Source organism: Cyprinus carpio, chromosome B14, assembly GCF_018340385.1.
Source record: "Cyprinus carpio isolate SPL01 chromosome B14, ASM1834038v1, whole genome shotgun sequence".
NCBI classification, from domain to species: Eukaryota; Metazoa; Chordata; class Actinopteri; order Cypriniformes; family Cyprinidae; genus Cyprinus; species Cyprinus carpio.
The window spans coordinates 26,001,248-26,023,980 of NC_056610.1; the positions used below are offsets into that span (position 1 = coordinate 26,001,248).

At 38.7% G+C, this 22,733-nt stretch overlaps 1 protein-coding gene across 7 annotated transcripts in view; it reads right to left on the reverse strand.

Annotated features, from left to right (window-relative positions):
* The window catches only part of LOC109048099, a 77,819-nt gene that overhangs the window by 49,092 nt on the left and 5,994 nt on the right, over positions 1 to 22,733 (reverse strand). For 2 of the 7 annotated variants that reach the window (XM_042738757.1, XM_042738754.1), the window contains exons 2-6: positions 17,251 to 17,589; positions 16,843 to 17,046; positions 13,612 to 13,947; positions 8,172 to 8,510; positions 7,768 to 8,001 (exon numbers count right to left, since the gene is read on the reverse strand). In XM_042738757.1, coding sequence (XP_042594691.1) covers positions 7,768 to 8,001; positions 8,172 to 8,510; positions 13,612 to 13,947; positions 16,843 to 17,046; positions 17,251 to 17,515 — 1,378 coding nt within the window. In that variant the 5' untranslated portion in view covers positions 17,516 to 17,589. Of the gene's footprint in view, positions 1 to 7,767; positions 8,002 to 8,171; positions 8,511 to 13,170; positions 13,405 to 13,611; positions 13,948 to 16,842; positions 17,047 to 17,250; positions 17,590 to 20,095; positions 20,172 to 22,733 lie in introns of those variants that run through there. The other 5 variants (XM_042738761.1, XM_042738760.1, XM_042738756.1 and 2 more) reach the window with 4 other exon arrangements.

Below are 22,733 nucleotides of genomic sequence, written 5' to 3' on the forward strand. Positions count from 1 at the left end.
TACAGTTTCATAGCCCATTACGCCTCCAGATTTGACTCTTTTCTAATCCTCGAGTATTTTCGCAAAGCGGGTCTTACTCTCAATATCATCATGCAAGGGTGTAAATTAATCTTCATGCACAACGAAACTTCCCCCAACAAATAAAAACACAGTTATAGTTTTATCCCAATGGCTCTGTCTAAGATGCCTGCAGCTCTAAACCTTACCACTGCTGAAAAAGGATACTTCCCTCATCATTTCAATAGGAGGGAAAATGAGAACTATGTGGGTCCCTACCCTGACAAAAAGTTTTACGGGTATGAGAACATGTCAGATAAAGACCAGGCAAAGTTCGACGAGTGGTATAGCACAGTCGCGGGTAAATTCTTTCGTTTCAGGAAGGAGTTGTACGCATACGGCGTGAACAACGTCGTCTTATTACGTGAAGCATGCATGAAATACAGAGATGCGTTCATAGACTGTACCGAGCTCGATCCATTCACCTTTACCACTCTTGCAAGCTGTTGTATGGGAGTCTTCAAAACGCATTACCTCGAAAGAGACACACTGGCCCAGAACGCATAATAACATGTATGTCCAACGCAGCAAGACTTACTCTAATGCATCGATCGAATGGCTAGAGTATGTGAAACAGACCCGAAACGTAGACATTCACCACGCATTAAATCGAGGTGAAGTGGAGATCGGCCGTTACTTTTTAGACGGTTACTTCGAACAGGAAGGGGTGAGGTACGGGCTAGAATTCAATGGTAGTTTATTCCATGGGCACGAATGCCGCTTTGAACCCCATAATACCCACCCCTTGTCAGGCGTGCCTTTCAGCATTCTCAGAAGAAGGGCTGACGACAAGGTTAAGATTCTGCAAAACGCGTACGGCTTGAAAATAGAGACCCTTTGGGAGTGTGAATGGAATAAAATGAAACAGACTGAGCCCTCGGTGATGGCGTTTATGAGTAATTATTCGGCTCCCGAGAGGCTGAAGCCTCGAGATGCCCTTTTTGGCAGGTGCACGAATGCTTACAAACTCTATCACAAAACGACCGAAGGGGAGAAAATAAGTTGTCGATTTTACCAGCTTATACCCCTTCTGTCAAGCTAGGAAAAGCTATCCAATCGGTCACCCTGAAATCATTTATAATGATTTTGAACCGATTGAAAATTATTACGGGCTTATTAAGGCTACCGTGTACCCCCTGCACAAATTACTACACCCGCCCCTGCCTTACAGATGCAGAGGAAAACTCATGTTCCCTTTATGCCGGACCTGCGCTCAGACCGAAAACCAGACATCAAGCTGTAACCACATGGATGAGGAAAGGGCTCTCTCGGGGTGTTGGGTCAGTATAGAACTTCTAAAAGCAATCGAGAGGGGCTACGTTGTGGCCAAGGTCGATGAGGTTTGGCATTTCCGGCAAAGGACGGATATGCTGTTTTGCGATTACGTAAAAAAGTTTTTGCGTTTGAAACAGCAAGCATCCGGCTATCCATCCAACTTGATCACGGATGCTGACAAAGCGTCTTACATCAACAAATATTATAAAAAAGAGGGAATTCAACTAGACCCCGAAAAGATCAGTAACAACCCCGCTCAGAGGTCTATAAATAAGCTATTGCTTAATAGTTTATGGGGGAGATTCTCTATGAGAGAAGATTTAGCACAAACCATCCTTGTGAAAGACCCTGAAGAATTCACCAGTATCGTTTTTGGTAAAACCGATACCCTGAAATATTTTACGTTCGTCTCAGATGATGTGACCGAGTTTTATAGTTCTGTTCTAGCAGTCCGAAATCGTACGGCTATCGTACTGCCAAAGGAAAAGTGTGCATGAAAGCTAAGCGTATAACGCTGAACGCTAGAAATTCCCAAGCTATCCACTTAGACTCCCTGATTGGTCTGGTTAACGGCTATGTGACGTCTCACGACAATACACAATACATCTTGGCGCACACTGTAAAAAATTTTGAGAGAGATAAAGAGCACCTCACACTGCACAACAAGTCAGTCGAGAAAAGGTTCAAAGTGGTGTATAATAAGCGCAGGCTTTTATCCGATTTCAACACCCTCCCTTATGGCTACTGATTATATGGCACATAGAGGGGTTCGGGATGCTTCTGAGTTTGACTTTAGACTCATCCATCCGTTCTCATGCGTGATCAGTGGTCCATCCAATAGCGGCAAGACCTATTTTGTAAAACGACTGATGGAAAATGGTCTAAATATGATTTCTAAAAAAATTGAAAACATTGTTTATATTTACAACTGCTGGCAGCCTCTGTATGATGACCTGCTTAAATTGTATAACATTAAATTTGTTCAAGGAATACCAACGTCTCTGAAAGATGATCATTTATTACCACCTAACAAAGCTAATCTTCTGATTTTGGACGATATGATGAGTGAAGCTAGCGGAAATGGTCAGGTTGAAAAAGTTTTCACACAGTTTGTACATCACTGTAATCTTAGCGCTATTTATATAGTGCAAAATTTATTCGCTCAAGGTAAATCAAGTAGAACCATCAGCTTGAACACAAATTATTTAATTTTGTTTAAAAATCCATGGGATGCTAATCAGGTGATGGTATTAGCGAAGCAGATGTATCTGACCAATGCAAAATACTTTATGGAGTGTTATCAAGATGCTACGAGTCAGCCTTACGGTTACCTTATGATAGACTATAAAGCAAAAACGCTGGAACAATATCGGCTCAGAACGGGATTGCTTTCCGATCGCCAAGTGGTCTACCTCCAGAAAAAAAAGAAGAATCTGATCATTCATCATGTCTGCCAAGCTTTGTAAGCATTTACCTCTTCTAAAGATGCTACATAAAGCTACTCATAAACAGCGTCGTCTTATTTTACAGTCATCGTCCGACGAGCTCATTTTAGCACTCTGTGAAGTAGCACTAAACATCCTTTACGGTACAATTCCTATCAGCCGACAGCAGTACCAAAAATTAAAAAAAGAAAATCGGAAATTAAATTTCTTGCCAATAAGAAAATCGGTATAACCGCCAAGAAACAAGTTTTTAATCAGAACGGAGGTTTTCTTTTACCGCTCCTAAGCGTTGCTGTACCCTTTATTTCCAGTTTAATATCGTCTAGACAGGGTTGAGCATGGAATATGCCAAGAAGATATATCTCGTCCCCAAGAACCAACTGGAGATGTTGAAATCCGGAACCGCTCGCGAGAACATTAAACAGGTCGTAGAGAACGATTTGGCTTGGTTTCGATAATAGTCAATGTAATCAGCGACATTCATCCCCTGGGTGTTGTAAAGAGACATTTTTTTTATTTTTGTTTTGCGGGTCTAAAGTGTAGTTTTACGATGACTTTTCCGTAAGAGAACGGTATTTCGCGGTTTTGGTCGTCCTTTAATTCTACAGTGATGTCCGTGATATGAGACTTGTTGACCGATGCATAATGGGACTTGTCGTATCTAACACTGACGATATCATTCTTTTCACCGGTTATATGTACGCATCTTAAAAGGGGCACATACGAATCACCCACTGACTGGTATTCGATAATGTCGGTATAAACGTACATCGTATAGAATCCCCTGTTGATATCGGCCTGATGAGGTGGGTCTGTAATAATGCTCTTTGTAAAATCGGCGTTTTCATGGTAGGCTGAACGTCCTAAAGCTTCCTCAGGTTTCGTACCTAAAATAGCAGCGAGTTTCTCGTAGAAGCTTATCCAAACATTAGGTTTTGCAACCATTTGAACTTTGTTTATTAGCTGATCGAAAGCCAATACTGCAGTTGGGGCTATAATCTCATTTATCTTACGGACCACGGCACGGACGTTCTCATAGTACCCTCCGTTTATGTGGAACTTCCTGGATACGTAAAGCCCTGATATCACTTTAAATACAGCTTCGCCGGGTTTATTAGCATGTATCTGGGGTGGGGGTGGGGCAGTGTGTAGGTTGAAATACCCCTCGTCGTCCTGAAAGGTGTACCAGTTTCTAGGATATTCAATTTCAACGAGTCCTACTTGCCACTCTCCTTTCAGGTCTATAGTTTTCGCCAACCTGGTCGTATAACTAGATATACGATTTTCAGGATAAACCGACAAAGACGCATTGCACGGCAACGTGACGTAGAAACCACGATCATCCATGGTAGACCTTTACTCAAATGATCTCTTTCGGTAAAGGCTTGTACATTTTAAGGCTTTTGTAAGTCTACCAATGTTTTCTTGTATATATAGCTATTCAATTTCGATGGCCATCCTAGCCATTTCACTAAAACTAATGTAGATCGCCCCTGTTTTTTCTCCCCTAAAATCTTTTCCACCTTAAACGCTTTGTTTTTGCTCACGATTATTTTTTGTAACTCTTCTTCATAAAACACCCCATCGATAACGTCTCCATCATAATCAGAGAGTCTATATACCGGGGGATCACGAGGGATACACACTGAGATTCATCGGTGTAGTTCTGTTTATAACCCTTGGCGAATGGTCCTCGCACTTTAGAAATCCTGACCACATCCCCTACTTTATATTTAAATAGTACATGTTTGCTCTTCTTCATACTGCCGTACAGGTTTTGAAATACGGTACCTTCATTTTCTTTGCCGACGTCCGTCGGTCTCATCTTAATACTTCTATGGTAACTGGTGTTGTACCCTTGCATAATATCTTGCAAAACATCTATGTATCTCTGTGAATTTGTGGCTGATAAAAATCTCCACATACGACTTTTTAACATTCTATTAAATCGTTCCACAGCACTGGCCTTCAAATCAGTAGCCGTAGCAAAATGATGAACGTTGTGCTTTTTCAATAAATCTTGAAAATGCATGTTAAAAAATTCTGTTCCACGGTCTGTCTGCAATTTCTTTGGAACGCGTCCTTCTTCGAGTATAGATTTGAATGCTTTAGTAACTTCGACGCCGCTCTTATTCTTCAATGCTTGAGCCCAGGCGTACTTACTAAAGATGTCGATACAGGACAACAGATATTTATTATTATCATTTTCCTTGGAGTATGCCGACATGTCGACTAGATCCGCTTGGAACTGCATATCCATACCATACACCACAACTTTATTACGTTTGTAGTTTATAGGCGCTGTTCTGTGTAATGTGTACGCATCCTCCCCAGCCAGCCAGTCTGAGACCTACTTATCACTCAGACGGACTCCTGTATCCTTTAACACCGCATCTTTTAACCGTTTTTTACCTCCTAAAGAGCCGGGGTTAGCTGGAGTGTAATAGACCTTTTTCATGAGCTCGGACATGTCGACGTTTCGAACCTCTACAAAAGAGTAACAAGTACAAGTGCGTCGTTTCGGGTTTTTATTAAAAAATAATAAAGAAATAGTGACAAGAATAAATTTCAAAACTTGAATACACAATGACGAGAATAAAATTCAAAAATAGGATACACAATGACTAGAATACAATTCAAAAATGGTTACATAATGCATAATGGAAGTAATAATAATAATAAAACTGATAGAATGATGTTACAGACTGTCTAACCAGTAAAGACAATTTACACAGGACATATACCCCCGACCTAGTACGTAGTCGACCAGAATTTCAACCATTTCGCTGACCTTGTTTGACTAATTTTTTTGAAACAAACTTCACACATACGTCAGTTACATATGTACACATACATAGCACCTCGCTAACTCCTATTCCTTGGCCAGCTGCGGATATCTCATCTAGAATTTTTCTGAGCATTACAGTCGGTGGATCACCTCTGTTAATGCACATGTCGGTCAACGTATCCCATGTATCGTTAACTCTTCTCATAACATCCATTTGTTTCTTGAGATTCTTTATACGTCTCGTCTCTCCCTCGTAATCTTTCTCGGGATCATGCGCATGTTCGATAGCCGTAAGTATCATTTCGATCATCTGTTCTTTATAACGGGGGATAAAAACAACGTCTCTGAAAAAATTCTTCAAGCTACACACACTCCCCATGTTGTCGCTGTCACAGTCCAGGGGGAGACACACTGCTTTGCCAGAGATCTACGGTGTCGTAAACGACTTTCTTGTAGGATTCGTCCAGGAGCTTCTCCCTGATTCCTTGCAGTTTTGCGACGATGAATGGTTCATCTCTTAATTCATGCAGGATAGCACCGGTAGTTCCTTGAATCCTCAGAATGTTGTTGGTCATTAAACCACAGCGGCGTAGAGTGAAGTCTATAATAGTCTGAAGATCGGGTTTGAAGTGTTTGCGGGACAGCTCATCGAAACGTGAGTCGAAACAGTATGCCGCATGCTCAAAAAGACAGGAATGTTGCAGCTGACTCGGATGGCCCGTTGCGCAACCCTCACACTCTTCCCTCAGTTTGTTGTCAATAATGCGCTGTAGCAGCAGAACGATCGTGGCTTTTATTATTTTGAACCCAGTGCCACTGAAGCAGCCGTCTGTGGTATCGAACCCTGTGTGCGAGGAGGTAGTGCACAGGTCCTTTAGATAGCTCAGGTTGCGATATTCAAGCTCCGTGCAGAATTTATCCAAGCATTCTTTGTGCAGGTCGGGTGTGTGGTGTTCGTCTGTCGTAATATAATCGATAGCATTATCATCAGGAACAACTAGGTTGAAAGGAACGTAATCGCTTCGTAAAGAGGCTACTTGAGACAGCTTTTTCACCCCGACACTGCCGGGGGAAGTCTCGGGGTGAAAAAGCTGTGTTTTAATTTTGTTGTATCCATCATGCATGTCACACCACTTGAACATTTTGTTTACAATCGAAAAAAGTGCACTCAGCAAATGGAGATCACACCACTTGAACAACAATTGGAGGGTGAACATTTCGTGATATTCCTTTTGCTGGTCATCCCCAGAACAACTGCTAAGCTTTGTCTTGTCTTCGCAGGAGAATATGTACACGCAATCGTCCGGGGTCTTTTGGGCATGATCACCGATCACTCTGTACCTGATATCTGGGGTAGCGCCGTCCCATTCCCCTATGTACAAAGGCTCTTCCCCACAATCGTTCAGATCTTTCCAGATACGATTGAAAAATAATTGCCAGTCTTTTTCAGGAAATACCAGACAGGGGTCTTGATCGTGAACAAATTCGTTGGTCTCGTCAGACGTGTATAGCGTTATCGTTCAAGATGGTTTGTGAAATATGTAGCCGAATATGCGGCCGCTGATCAGAAAAAATTTGTCTCTCAAAAATTCAGTATTTTCGTGGAGAAACTTTGTCAAATACAGATTCGCATTGTACGGGTTTTCTTGGAGCCAAAGTCAGATTTTCCATCATCTCTTCATCCCAATCCTTCTCGGGAGTTTTAGGTGAGTATAAATGGTCCATGTCTATGTATTTCAAACCTCTTTTCTGATATTCCACAGAAGTGCACATGGTCTATTTATCTAAGTGCGTCCCTGGAACGCAACCTGATACCTCGGTCACGTACCACACACACACAGAGACGCGTCCGCAGATGAGTCCAGATATGAGAATGTGTGTATAAGATCTACAAACACATTCTTCAGGGATCTCATTCATCACTTGGTCACTGAACAAACAACACATTTCACCTCGCGGAGCTCAAAGGATGACGGATGGATTTCACGCACGCCGGGGTTCCGCATATGGACATTATTAAAAGGGCAAAGTGCACATCTGGACATAATTAATATGTCAAAGGTCAAACTCATCAATCATTATGACGTTTGCTGCCGGTTATGAACTACTGCTGTTCAAGAATTAAGAGCCCAATTAAGAGACTTGCATTATTAGTTGCTCTGGTTTCTATATGTATCTAGACATTCATGTATTAAATCTCACCAGGACAGGGTTTGAGTCTAATGGTCTTCTGTCCGTGACTGACGTGGTTCTTCACGCTGCAGCTGATGTCTCCATCAGTTCCATTATCCAGATCAATGCTGCTGTTTCCATCCATCAGTGGATCTCCATTCAGAGTCCAGCTGTAGAGGATCTGATCCCCCTCAGAGGAGCAGAACACCCTCATCACCCCACTAGAGGAGCAGATGATTGACACTTTCACTGAGCCAATAGGAGCTGGAGGAAGGGACACATCACAGTCACATAACAAACACAGAATCTTGTTCTTCCACACTGCTCATACTACTCATACAACCTTCACAAAGATTCAACTGATTAATTTGCATGAGAGTGAGATCTTTGGAGAACATGAGATTGTAATGAGTCTGATGAGAGAGTTTCTGTACCTTCAACAATCACTTGAAGATCTCCTTGAAATGTCTGTATGATCTGTGAGCTGTAAATATTTAATCTGTATTTCCCTGAATCTGCTCTGATCACGCAGTTTATTATCAGCATCCCACGGATGATGGTCACTTCAGGTCTGTTATTATAAAGATCACATTCAGTGTCCTCCATACTGCCATGCTGAAATCTACAAAATGGATCATCTTTTGTGTTGTTTATTATCTTTATTATTTTCAGCTTATAATTAGTAGCACCTAGCACCACCGGCAGATTGAGTTTGTGTCCCAGAGCTGCGTAACAGGGATCAGACTGATCAAACCAGCAAAACCGATCCAGACCTGAAGAACAAAACACACACACACACACACACACACACAGAGAGAGAGAGAGAGAGAGAGAGAGAGAGAGAGAGAAATGTGCATAAATATCACTCTCATCATGAACATGTTCCTAATAATGATCCAGATCAAAAACCACACAAAATGGTGCAGAAGTTCCTTCCGTCATTCATCTCAATGACTTTTCCATCTTTGCTTATGAACCTTGAGGTCTGAACACAATCACCTGAGCCATGAACATCATGTGACTGATCACTCTGGAGCTGCAGAAACATTTACTAAAATACAATGAAATATAAGCTATTTATGTTGCTTCTGTGGCAGGTAGAGATCGGTAAGTTCATCATTAGGCATTAGTTTATTTATTTGTTGGGACCAATAGAGGGGGTTGGATTACATGTATATAAACAACATGCATGTGTGACCTAGACGAGCGTCACTTCCCGGGATCCCGTTTCACTTCCGGTTCATGGACTAAGGGCTGCTACGATTTTGGGTATGTGAAACAACTATCGTTATGTGCATCTCTTTAAAACATGGACTATACATGTCGGTTTTCTGCAGCTTTGCAGGACGATTGCGGCAACTGTAGTTATCTCTGTGGCTGCAGATATTGTGGCTTTGACTTATTGTTGGTGGCGGCGTGTGTCTCGCATCTGTATATGCGACCACATTCAGGTAACGTTATGCGTTTTAATGGCTGTAATGGTGTGCACATTTGCTTGCATTTCGTTAGTAATTCATGCTTTTATTGTAGTCAATACAATGCTGTGTATGGGCGGATCAGGTCCCTGTGCCTGTTATCTGGTAGGTCTAATTCATGTGGGGTTTATTACATAAATGTCTTATGGTGACTGGTTAACATGACTAGTTTTCCCCTATGTTGTAGAGTGATAGGGGGCATACAGATATAAACTTGTGGTAGAAAATTGAGAACATGGAGGAAAAGGGGAAGAGCAGAGTTGTTTTGAGAGGTAAAAGAGGAAGTTAGAGATAAAATAGAGATAGAGCTGTACAAGAAGAGTAACAGAATGACGTAATGCAGAAGAAAAAAAATAATAGAACCAACATTATTATCATCAAATGTTAGCTTAGTTTCCAAACTCTTTAAAAGTTAATGCATTTTTATCAGTCGGTGAATGCTTTTGTTTTATTTTTTATTGTAGTAAAAGTGTAGTAACCATGTTTTTTTTTTTTTTTTTTTTTTGGCGTATTGATTGCCATTTGTATAACCACAGTTTTACTACATCTGGTCTCTGTAAACTACAGTTAGTATAGCAATGGTTAATTTGTGGTTACCATGGCTTAACTATAGTAACCATGATTTTTTGGGTTTAATTTGTGGTAAACCATGGTTCATTTTCATAAGGTGCACAAAATCAGCTGTTAAACTTTTTCTAAGAAGACCATAAAATCTATCACTTTGATGTCACGGCTCTTTAAAACAGGTTCTCTTTTATTGTTATTTAAACACTTCTATTTGACATGCCGTAATTGCCACGGATACACACTGTTAAGACCAGAGAACAGATCACTGCAGACAAACTCCCATTGTAATATTACAGTGTTTTTATGTGAGAGATTGATCAGCAGTATGAGTTTGATGTGAAAGTGACTCACATGCAGCAGATTGCAGCAGCAGCAGCACTTGTCCAAATATGAGCATAATTTCTCTAAAGTCTAGTATCCAGAAGAACTCAATCCCAGCAGAAGAGTGTTATGCTGCTTCAGTCACACAACCACTTTTCACTCTGACAGAAGAGGCGAATGACACTCATCTGTGCAAACAATATACTTATTAAACTACTGCACAGTTTCTGTGAGAGAAGAGGAAGTTGAGGTCATTCACAGGTTGGGGTCTCAAAGAAGGCCACAGGAATAAATAAAACATGCGTATGCTTTATCATCAAGGTGGGGAATTTCCATTGAAATGTTTCTGCAGTTTTAGATTTTCATAAAGACAATATGTAATATATTAATAAGCTGTTTTTGTCAGCCTTTTTGTCACTATTATGAACTTTTAGTTGTGGTTTATTCAGTTCCCGTCTTCCTTCCTGTGTAGATCACTTGCCCTTGTGTCCTTATTAGTTAATCATCCTCACCTGTTTGTCCCTCGTTAGCCACCCTACTTAAGTTCTGTCTGTTTAGGCAAGGCAAGGCAAGTTTATTTATATAGCACATTTTGTACACAATGGTAATTCAAAGTGCTTTACATAAAAAAAAGTAAAATAATCATGAAGAAAAATAATAACAAAAATAAAACAAGCAATTTAAAAACATAAAACAAAAAATTGTAGTAAAAATTGACTTATTTAAAATGAATTTAAAACAGTTAAAAATAGAAAATGATTTTACATAGAAAACAGTGAATACGTAAAATACAGTGCAATCAGTTCGGACATCGCACAGTGCTCATTCAATAAATGCACAGCTAAACAGATGAGTTTTGAGTCTAGATTTAAATGTGACTAATATTTTAGCACATCTGATCTCTTCTGGAAGCTGATCCCAGCTGCTAGCGGCATAATAACTAAAGGCGGACTCCCCTTGTTTTGTGTGAACCCTTGGTATTTCTAACTGACTCGATCCTAATGATCTGAATGGTCTGTTAGGTTTATATTCAGTGAACATATCTGCAATATATTTTGGTCCTAGATCATTGAGTGATTTATAAACGAGTAAAAGTTCTTTAAAATCAATCCTAAATGTAACTGGAAGCCAGTGTAAGGACCTGAGGACTGGTTTGATATGCTCAGATTTTCTGGTTCTAGTCAGAATTCTGGCAGCAGCGTTCTGGATGAGCTGCAGCTGTCTAATGGTCTTCTTGTGAAGGCCGGTGAGAAGATCATTACAGTAGTCCACCCTGCTGGTGATAAAGGCATGAACAAGTTTCTCTAAGTCTTGACTGGAAACAAAACATCTAATTCTTGCAATGTTTTTGAGATGATAGTATGCTGATTTAGTTACTGCTTTGACATGACTACTGAAACTAAGGTCTGTCTCCAGAATCACACCAAGATTCCTGACTTGATTTTTAGTTGTTTGTCCCCTAGAGTCAAGGTATCCATTCACCTTGAAAACTTCATCTTTGTTTCCAAATGCAGTGACTTCAGTTTGCGTATCGTCAAACACATGTATATCGTATGCACGCTAAAGTCAATTTTTGTGTTTCAATACCACGATTTTCTTTTTTTATTTGGTATACTATTTATACGCATTTTCTTGAGACCGGGCTCATCAGATTGGATCAAATATTCAAAATGGTTTATTCAAAAGAAATAAAAAAGCTTTATTTCTACTATCACTACAAGTAAGAAGTAAATTTCAGTACAAACTACGTTTTTTTTTTTCAAGAAAACAGCAGTAATCATGGGGTTGTAAATCTTAATGTAGTTAAATGAAAAGGCCCGTTTCACACTAGACACGTAAAGCGTAAGTAAAATATTTTGTACCTAAAATCCACAATGAATCCTGATGTTTTTGGATCAAATGTACCCTAGTCCTGCTAAAAAGTTTTGAACAACATTGAATTTGATCAACAATTTTTCGAATCATTTGAACCAGTTGCTTTGGAAGGCTACACGCTGGTCATGCCTGCTGGTCAGATGTAAATGCAACAAGAACTCAGACCAAACATACATCAAAACACCATTTACAAACCAATTCCAAATGATTTATTGAAAGTGTAATCCAATTAACAAATCACATAAAACCATTAAATATGAAGTGTCTGTGTTCTTTTATTCATTTGTCTTTTATTAACTTGATTTGTTTGTTTTATGGAGAGCTTGACTTTGGCAGTTTGATGTGCAGCCAAATTTGGTTCTTAATTTATCTTTTAGTGCTCAATCCTGTTCAGTAGCCACACAGTAATTCTCGTTACAACTGCATTATACAACCCAATTAACTAAATTCAGGAATTTAACACCTAACCCTAATTGACACTTTGACCACTTGAGACTTTTGACTGGAAATACAGTTTAATTTCAAAGCATTTTATTTTCATTTAACTAACCATATGCCAAATATACCTTTTTATTTTAAAACTGACTCCACTTTCAAATGAATAAAAAATAGACATAAGTGTCTAAACATGTTAAAAATCAGAAAATACAGAAGATCTGCTGCTCTCATGAATCTTCTGCTGTGTATTCATGTCCTTCTCTAAATCTTCTCATCCTCACTTTCTGATCTTCCTGTTTCTTTCCTAAACACATCACATCATCATCACCATCATCATCATCATCATCACACTCTTAATATTTACATGTCAAATCCATTATGATGATGATAAATGTCTCTCACCTGATGTGTGTCTCATGTAGATGTGAAAAGCTCCTAACAGACCCAACAGAACCATCAGCTGAAGACACCAGACCAACACAAACACATCTATCAATTAATCAATCTATCAATCAATCAATCTGTGTAGTAGATATCTGTAGATCAGTGGTTCCCAGCCTCATTCCTGGAGACCCCCCAACACTGCACACTTTGCATCTCTCCTTTGTCTGACACATCCATTTCAGGTCTCTACTAATGAGCTGATGATCTGAACAAGGCATGTTTGATTGAGGAGACATGGAAAACCTGTAGTGTTGGGGGGCCTCCAGGAACATGGTTGGGAACCACTGCTGTAGATGAACAGACATGATCTCACCAGGACAGGGTATGAGTCTAATGGTCTTCTGTGCGTGACTGACGTGGTTCTTCACGCTGCAGCTGATGTCTCCATCAATTCTCTCATCCAGATCAATGCTGCTGTTTCCATCCATCAGTGGATCTCCATTCAGAGTCCAGCTGTAGAGGAGATGATCCCCCTCAGAGGAGCAGAACACCCTCATCACCCCACTGGAGGAGCAGATGATTGACACTTCCACTGAGCCAAAAGGAGCTGGAGGGAGGGACACATCACAGTCACATGACAAACACAAACTCTTGTTCTTCCACACTACTCATATTATTACTGGAGTATGCAGTGTGTTTACTGTGTGCTACAGGAATAAAAATCTTCACAGAGATGCAAGTGATTCATTTGTATGAGAGTGAGATGTTTGGAGAACATGAGATTATAAAGAGTCTGATGAGAGAGTTTCTGTACCTTCAACAATCACCTGAAGATCTCTAGATGTTTCTGAGCCGTCTGAGTGAACGAGAGTTAATCTGTAATTCCCTGAATCTGCTCTGATCACACGGTTTATTATCACAGTCCCATTAATGACTGTCACTTCAGGTATGTTATTATAAAGATCACACTGACTCATCCTCATCCTGTCATTCTTTACTCTACAAAGTGGATCATGTGCTGTGTTGTTTATTATCTTCATTAGCATCAGGTCATATTTAATAGCATCCTGCACCATCAGCAGATTGAGTTTGTGTTCCAGAGCTGCATAACAGGGATCAGACTGATCAAACCTGCAGAACCGATCCAGACCTGAAGAACAACACACACACACACACACACACACATGTTTGTTTTTGTGAAAAGTGGGGACATCCCATAGGCGTAATGGTTTTTATACTGTACGAACTGTATATTCTATCGCCCTACCCCAACCCTACACCTAACCCTACCCCTTACAGGAAACTCTGTGCATTTTTACTTTCTCAAAAAACTAATACTGTATGGTTTATAAGCATTTTGAAAAATGGGGGACATGCGTTATGTCCTCATAAGTCACCCTCTCCTTGTAATACCTGTGTCATACCCATGTCATTATACAAAGTTGTGTCCTGATATGTCACAAAAACAAACACACACACACACACACACACACACACACACACACACACACAAACTCTATTAAGCATATATTGTTATTTAGAGTATCTGTAAACATCTGCAATTTTGAAATTATTTTTACCTTTCAAACTAATGTTTGCAAATGCAGAAGTTCTTTACATTTTCCATATGCAGCAGTTCTCTTTCCACATTTATTTGCAGTTATTAATTTAGCCACTTTTATCCAAATGATTTTGATCCAAAAGATATTTTACTTTTTTTTTTGTAAATCCAAAAATTATTCGCTATTTTCCTTCTACTCGTATTAAAAGTGAACTGTGAACTTCTGTTTTTATTGTTTACTTTTAAACTAAACAATACTCCATTTTTTTTTTTTTTTTACTTAGGACCTCTTTCTCAAAGGTCAGCAGCATCTCCAACCTGTGAGGAATCTGTTTCTCAAACTTTCTACCATTCTCTTCTCTCATCTGTCCTGCTTAGATTTATTTCATTACTGGTATCTAACACTTTACTAATTTTCCAATAATAACGTTCTGTTTATAAGTCATTTATAAATTATTAGTTAATGATGGACTAATCATTTACAAAACATGACTATACATTCATAAATGATAATAATAAGTAATAAGTTAACATTTTTTTTGTAATGTTTTTGAGGAGGCTGTGTGATTAATTCAGTTATAAGTCACTTATAAGTACTCACAATAAATCAAAATGATGAATGATTCATTTACAAAACATGACTATATGTTCATAAATGATTAATGAGTGGTATGCTAATGATTTACAAATCTAAGTTATCTTTAAAAAAGTTTAAATCATGAAATAAATCAAACTGATCATTAGTAGATGGTTTATAAGTTATTAGTTGATACCCCATTATTTATCGCTTAGAAAACTCATTGAAGTATTTATGTCAAAAATGTGTTTTGTATAATTATCTCTATAAACAATTGTTAATCATGCACAAAATGAATGAATAAATCATTAGTTAATGATCAGTATATGATTTATTGATGATGTTTTGCCATAAATGATGATAATGTTCATAAATGATTTTAAGAAGAGTAATTAAGCTGGTCCGTGTTCGAAAGCACAAACATGCAGGTATGCTAAACCACTATTTTTAAGAAGAGTAATTAATTTTGTTTTGAAGTGGATAAATCATTTTATATAATTCCTATGCCTTAAGGGCCGTACACACCGGGACGAATATCGGCGCGCGTTATTCGCCAGCGTTTTTCAACGCGTTTTTTGTGTTCACACCCAAGCAAATTTTCGCTGACGATGAGCCGAGTGAACATGCAAATTCATTCCCTGACATTAGATGGCGCTTAATGTAAAACAGAAATACTAGAAATACTAGTTCTCTTTTATCAAGATTTTTGTAATCGCTGTCGCGTTTGTCATATAGTTCTTTTGTGTTCCGACACCAACGAGACCAGCAACTCTACATTAATCTTGCCTTGCATCTTCTTCGTCTTATTTCTTCCCGGCAGTGTAGACGCTACTTGGCGTATATCTTCTTCGCTGTTACGTATGTGTGCTCAGCAAGACAGTTTTGTGTTTGAGCGCCCCCAAGTTGTGTTTTACTGTAACTTCAGAAGCTCCAGACAAGTGTGCAAAAGCGCCATTCTCATTGGTCGTATAGTTTTTGACGCGGCGCGTCAAACCAAAAAAACGAACCCGAGGCGTTTTTTAAAAAATGACGCTTTTATGCGTGGCGTTTTTCGCGTCGGTGTGCACACGCACATTGGCGCCCTTTGTTTAGTCACGAGGCGTTAAACGTCGTCGAATATCGCGCGCGAAATTCGTCCCGGTGTGAACAGGCCTTTAGTCAGGTGATTCCAGTGGCTTGTGTTAAATCCTTTCACTCATCAGCACAGACTTGTGTTCTGTGTGGAGTGTGTGGATCTAGTGATGAAGTGAACCTCTCAACCGCTTTTACCTTCCACTGAAGCTCACATCAATTAGTTAAATACTCCATGTGTGTCAGAGAAGACAGCTGTCTATACCCTCACCAGTCAGTACTTAGTACACACTACAAAGTGTTCAACACCTGTTATAGATGATGTGTAAACACAGGAATAAATCATTTACAAAGCTTTCTGCATCCCCTAATCTAAAGTGAAAACTATTCATCACTTGTAAATGTGTTACATATCACTTGCAGACCTTTCTTACCTGTTACAAATTATTTGTATATGTACACAAGTCATTTATAACACTTTCTGCATCCGATAATCTAAAGTGTAAACTATTCATCACTTGTAAATGTGTTACATATATTCTACTTTTTAATACACATAATGCATTCTGAATTGTCACATTTAATTATAAACAATATATTTGTTGACTATCTCATTTACTGAGGTAACATATTATTACCTATCAAGATTGTTACCAGAGAGAACATACAGAGGAAAGATGACAAACAGAAATCATGATAAATCATAACATCAATGAAACCAGACAGCTGATTTGTTAGATATTATAATAATCATTTTCATGATAAGCTTAAGATACACAATCCCTTTATGTAGATATATGATGTTGATGTCTGTAGATGAACAGACATGATCTCACTAGGACAGGGTTTGAGTCTAATGGTCTTCTGTGCGTGACTGACGTGGTTCTTCACGCTGCAGCTGATGTCTCCATCTCTTCTCTTATCCAGATCAATGCTGCTGTTTCCATCCATCAGTGGATCTCCATTCAGAGTCCAGCTGAACACACTCATCCCCCCACTGGAGGAGGAGATGATTGACACTTCCACTGAGCCAACAGGAGCTGGAGGGAGGGACACATCACAGTCACATGACAAACACAGAATCTTGTTCTTCCATACTCATACTATTACTGGAGTATGTAGTGTGTTTACTGTGTGCTACAGGAATAAAAATCTTCAAAGAGATTCAACTGATTAATTTGTATGAGAGTGAGATCTTTGGAGAACATGAGATTGTAATGAGTCTGTTGAGAGAGTTTCTGTACCTTCAACTATCACTTGAAGTTCTCTAGATGTTTCTGAGCCGTCTGAGCTCTCGAGATTTAATCTGTAATTCCCTGAATCTGCTCTGATCACACGGTTTATTATCAGCATCCCATTAATGACTTTCACTTCAGTTCTGTTATTATAAAGATCACACTGACTCATCCTCATCCTGCCATTCTTTACTCTACAAACTGGACCATCTGCTGTATTGTTGTTTATTCTCTTTTTTAACTGCAGGTCATATTTACTAGCATCCATCACCATCAGCAGATTGAGTTTGTGTCCCAGAGCTGCATTACATGGACCAGACTGATCAAAACTGCAGTTAAACTCCAGACCTGAAGAACAAAACACACACAATATAATGTACCAAAATCTATAAACATCATTCATTAAAATCAGACACAAATTACACAAACATTCACAGAATTAAAGTTCAGCTGAAGAAACACATCAAACAGAGTCTTGATCTGATCTCAGTTCATCTCAATAATACTCATCTTCATCATAAACAGATTTTTGTGATTTGTGTGTCTCCTGACTTCTACTAATTAGCAGCATAATCACATTACAGGACAGATTTAACTCGGTTTAGTGTGTAGTAAAAAAATAACTGTTAAAGTTATTCATTTTGACACTGTAATATCAGCTTTTTTTTTTTTTTTTTGTATGGCCTCAGTCAAAAAGCAAGTCTAAATGTTGATCGTATTCAAATTTAACTATTATGCTTTCACTGTCTGCAAACACTTATATGCATTTCTACATTATTCTGACAAATCATAAATTGACTTTGTCAGGCACTTTCTGTCCAATTCCCATTAACCTGTGACATTTCTCTGTTTATAAATAATGTCTTGATCTTTCTGACATCAGATTTAATGGACTGACATCATTTTATGAATCCTTCCTCAAACTTTCAGCACAACAGACATGAAGAAAGAAACACACACTTCCTCTCACATTTTAAACACTCCACTAATATAAACTGTACAGACCAGAAAAAGTCTATGACTAGATCACTACAGACTCTTAATGTAATATTGCAACTAGACTGTTTAATTAATGTGCTAATTGCTGTCAATAATCATGGGAAAATAATAATGTGTTAAAAATATTCACACAATTAATGCACCCCGCTCTATCCAGTCCTGTCCGTCATCTTACACTGATGCAGCTGCTGATGAACATGATGCAGGACAACTAATGTGTGATGAAGACTATTAGAATGCTGTTATATGCCACTAAAATACAATGGCAAAAGTGTACAGGTTAGTGTTTTATATTTATAACATATATAACATATATTTATAACATAGTTTTCCAAGACATGCAGTGTGGTAAAAACAGCAGAGAATAAAGTTCCTGAAGAAATGGGATGCACTTTTGTGTTTTTATATGTATTAAATTCAATGTACGTGTTTGGTAAGTTTTTCAAAATATGTTAACTTTTTAATGCTGCTTTAGCTAAAGCCTTCATCTTCTATTGTGTTCAACAAAAATCTTCTACTGAAGTCTGTTTGCAGACATAGATCAACTTTCTCTCACACAATAAATCCACATTGCATTGCAATCCTGCATTGAAGCTGTATTTGAGACTAAACATAACACATCATTTGTCACGTTCAGGAACTTATGTTCCCGAAATCATGAGATGTTGAGAGGAAACTTTTGTGTTGTAAGCTTATTTAACTAAGTATCACACATAATTTGTGTAAAATGTTAGTTGCTTGCACATTTTATTGGTACAGAGATTGTTATGTGTATTTTGTAAAACATTTGCAACTGCTTTTTATCACTTAATTAGAAGCAAATTAAATTGGTCATAGGAACAACTGAAGAGAAATGTATATTTACAAAAAAACTATTGTGTGTACAAAAGGTGTTAAATAAAGCTCTTAACTTGCTATTTTTTACCTCCCGAAGCTTTTTCAAGACGGTAGTGATGGCAAGATAAGCCTTATATGAAGCATTGAAGCTTTTCATCCAAGTGGTTCACCAAAAACGGGTTAATTTTCTCTAGGCTTAATTTGCTCACAATACCACCTGTTGGCCAAAGAGTGTAAAACAAGCAGATATTTTTACAGATGACCTGATGTGATCTATTTGTGCCAGTTAAGGCTTAGAAATAACGGGAAAAAAAAAAAAAAATCAATTTCCACATAGACTAATCTATTTATATAAATATATGTGTTTCAGATAATAAATTAGTTTGTGCTATAAAAACCTGTATAAAGCAAATAAAATACTGAAGTCTATATAAATAAGTCTTCATGGCAGTCATTGTATTACACAATGCTAGACGGCAAGAACACATCTTTTAGGCAGATTGGGATGCAGCATTTTTGAGAGTGAGAGAGAAGAAAAGATTGGATTTGTAGGTTTAAAAAACAGAAGTTAGACAAGGACAGAGAATCTGCAAGAGAAAGAAAAGCGGAAAAGATGAACCGTGTGAAAAGAACGGCACTGCGGCAAAGAGTTTACCATAATATTTGCTTAGTTTGAAAGTTCTTAAAAGGGAAAGTAATATGTTTTAATCAGTCAGTGAATGCTATTTTACATTTTTCTGATATAGAAGTACAAAAAAATCACTTGTTATCCATGGTCTAAAAAGACTGTATACAGACTATACTATCCTCTTGATTTTCATGGGTCTTAAACAGTCTCTCTTTTCACTGTGACTTAAACACTTTCTCTGACATATTATAATATTCCACTAATACACAGTGCAGAAGGTCAAAAACTATACTGATATATTCAGTGCAGACTTCTTAATTAACTATTATATTCATCAGAGATTGATCTGATTCAGCTTGATGAGATGAGTTTGATGTGAAAGTGACTCACATGCGCAGTTTGCAGCAGCATCAGTCCAAAGATGAGCATCATTTCTCTAAAGTCCAGCTTCAAAAAGCTCAATCCCCAGCAGAAGAGTCTCAGATCGAGTCTCAATTCAGCGTCTTCACTGACAGACAGCAGCTCTACTGACACATCAGGAAAATGGACATGACTTTAACAAAGAAAGAAAGAGGACGTTTCCCCCATATGAGGGGGAGGTTCTTTTACATTAAAATACACTGAGAGAGAGAGAGAAGGTATAATTTTAGTTCAACCTTTTTTTTTACAATTAAATTACATTAATTTAATCACATTTTTCTTTCAAAACATCAAAACAAACTCATCATCATGCAGTGTACATAATACTTCATTTATTCCCCATAATTCTATAAACTTTGTCAATGACTTTACCACTTATAGTATGCATACTCCCCTCTCATATCGAGATGCTAAAAGCCCCAAAACATGGGCTACAACACTTATTGCTCCTTGCCCCAACAGTTTATTTTCCCTTGTCTTCAAAGGGCTAATTTTGTCAGTACCAGATAAAAAAATCATTAAAACTAACACATTTTTCTTTCGAACAGAAAACGTTAGGCCCAAAAATTAACAATTTAAAGGAAAAGTCTTTCACCCAGGGACAAGAACTAATTACTTACAAAAACTAAAAGATAACCCAATCGTGACACTGCACACAAACACACAGAAAAAAATGAAAAACTGACTTTGTCAGCACAATGGTATAAAACTGTACATTTCCAGTCTATTATCACCACTGCCACTTATACCAACGACGGGGGAAATAAGCACCAGTTAGAATAGCTAAATATATGGGACAGCATTGCTATTAAGTGACTATATTCACTCTAAAAAAAATGGTGCTACAGTATATAGCACTGAACAGCTGTTCGTTGGCTCGTAATCATAGGGGAACCACTTTTAGTGCTATTTAGCACCTATTTTTACAGGCATTCACTCTCCTGCTCTTCTCACACCTGTTTCCCTTTTGCCCTGATTTTCTAGCTATTTAGACCTCATGTTATTTTCCCCTCTTGTCGGTTTATTGTTTGTTCGTTCATGTCCGTTACTGGCGCTTGAGTATTATTTGCTACTGATTCTTGTCCTGTCAGTGCGTCAAGTCTGATTCCTCTGTGCTGCGTTACTGCCTGGTGGAGCCTGCACTTGTCTTTACCTGCGGAGCACTACCTGACCGCTTACCTGCGTCGTTCATCCTGCCTGGTTTCAGTCTGGATTTTGTTTTCCTGTTCTGTGTTCACCAAGATGACCTGTGATCGGCAGACAGCCTGGTGTTGCATTTATTCTCTTTTATTTCAATAAAATCATTAACCATCTTTCGCTTTTGGGTCTATTTCGAACTGTGACAGTTGGGACATGTCATAGCATCTCTACTAAATTCCACACCCTTGAAAATTATAACAAGTGATGTCCAACTTTGGAAACTATAGTTCTCTCCCTAAATATGAAGAGGTAAAGAACAGATTGAGTTAATTCAAATTTCATAAAAAGCTTATGGACATAATTTTAATAGAAGTCAGACATTGAAGTGAGTTATTGTTTTTGCCACTAATCTTCAAAAAAAAAAAATCAGAGAAAAAAGATTTGTGATACACGCTCTGTAGTCAATTAATCCGATCTGAATTAAACGATTCAACCCAAACCGAAGTCCCGATATGTATCAAATGATTCACAATCCACGCTCTGAAGTTCCGATCTGAATAATGTTTTGTGAACGATCATTTCAGATTGGAATATCGGAGCAGGTTCGTGAATCTTTTGATTCAGATCGAAATTTCGGAGCGGGTTTGCAAATCATTTCACCAGTCAAATGTGTTATGGAAGGAGACACAGACAGAGGATTAGAATCAACAGGTATATTTATTGATGGCAACAGAGGCAGAAAGGAGAATGGGAGTTGAGTGGGTAGTTAAAGGATAGGTTCCCAGAATTATATTGGTCAGCAATAATGCTTCTTTATCTTACAGAAGCTCGTGGAATGGTTGGTAGTTGGATGGTAGATAGCACACACCTCTACCGTTGGATGTGACTGGACAATGGGAGGAGACAGATGCTGAGAGGAGTACAGGAGATAAGTACACAAGGAAGGAAAGGTTATCAATCTTTGGCTTTAGTAGCATAAAGAGTCCACTTCGTAGCATGAGACCCGGACACTGGAGTTGATGTGAGGTATGTGGCTTATAAACAGTCTTGATGAGGGTGATCAATGGAACAGGTGTGTGTACTTAAAAACTCAGGTGAGGGTGTGTGCTGCTGTGATTGGGTAGTGAGTGAGCCTGGCCAATCCGTGACAGTACCCCCTCCTCCACGGCCCGCTCCTGAGGGAACGAGGACCCCGATGTCATGGTGGTCTACCTCTTCCTAGGGAACCAGGAGACGGTCGGATGTGTAGAATGGAAAGCCTCCAGCAGAGTGGGGTCAAGAACGTCAATCCCTGACTGGACCCAAGACTGTTTCTTCGTCTCCTGGCCATAGCCTTCCCAGTCTACCAGGTATTCTAGCTGACCACCACGGCGCCGGGGAGTCCAGGCTCTGTGGAAACCAGAAGACAAAAGAAGATCATAGTAGACGGACGGAAACATCAAATGGCTCCCCAGACCAGGTTATGTGT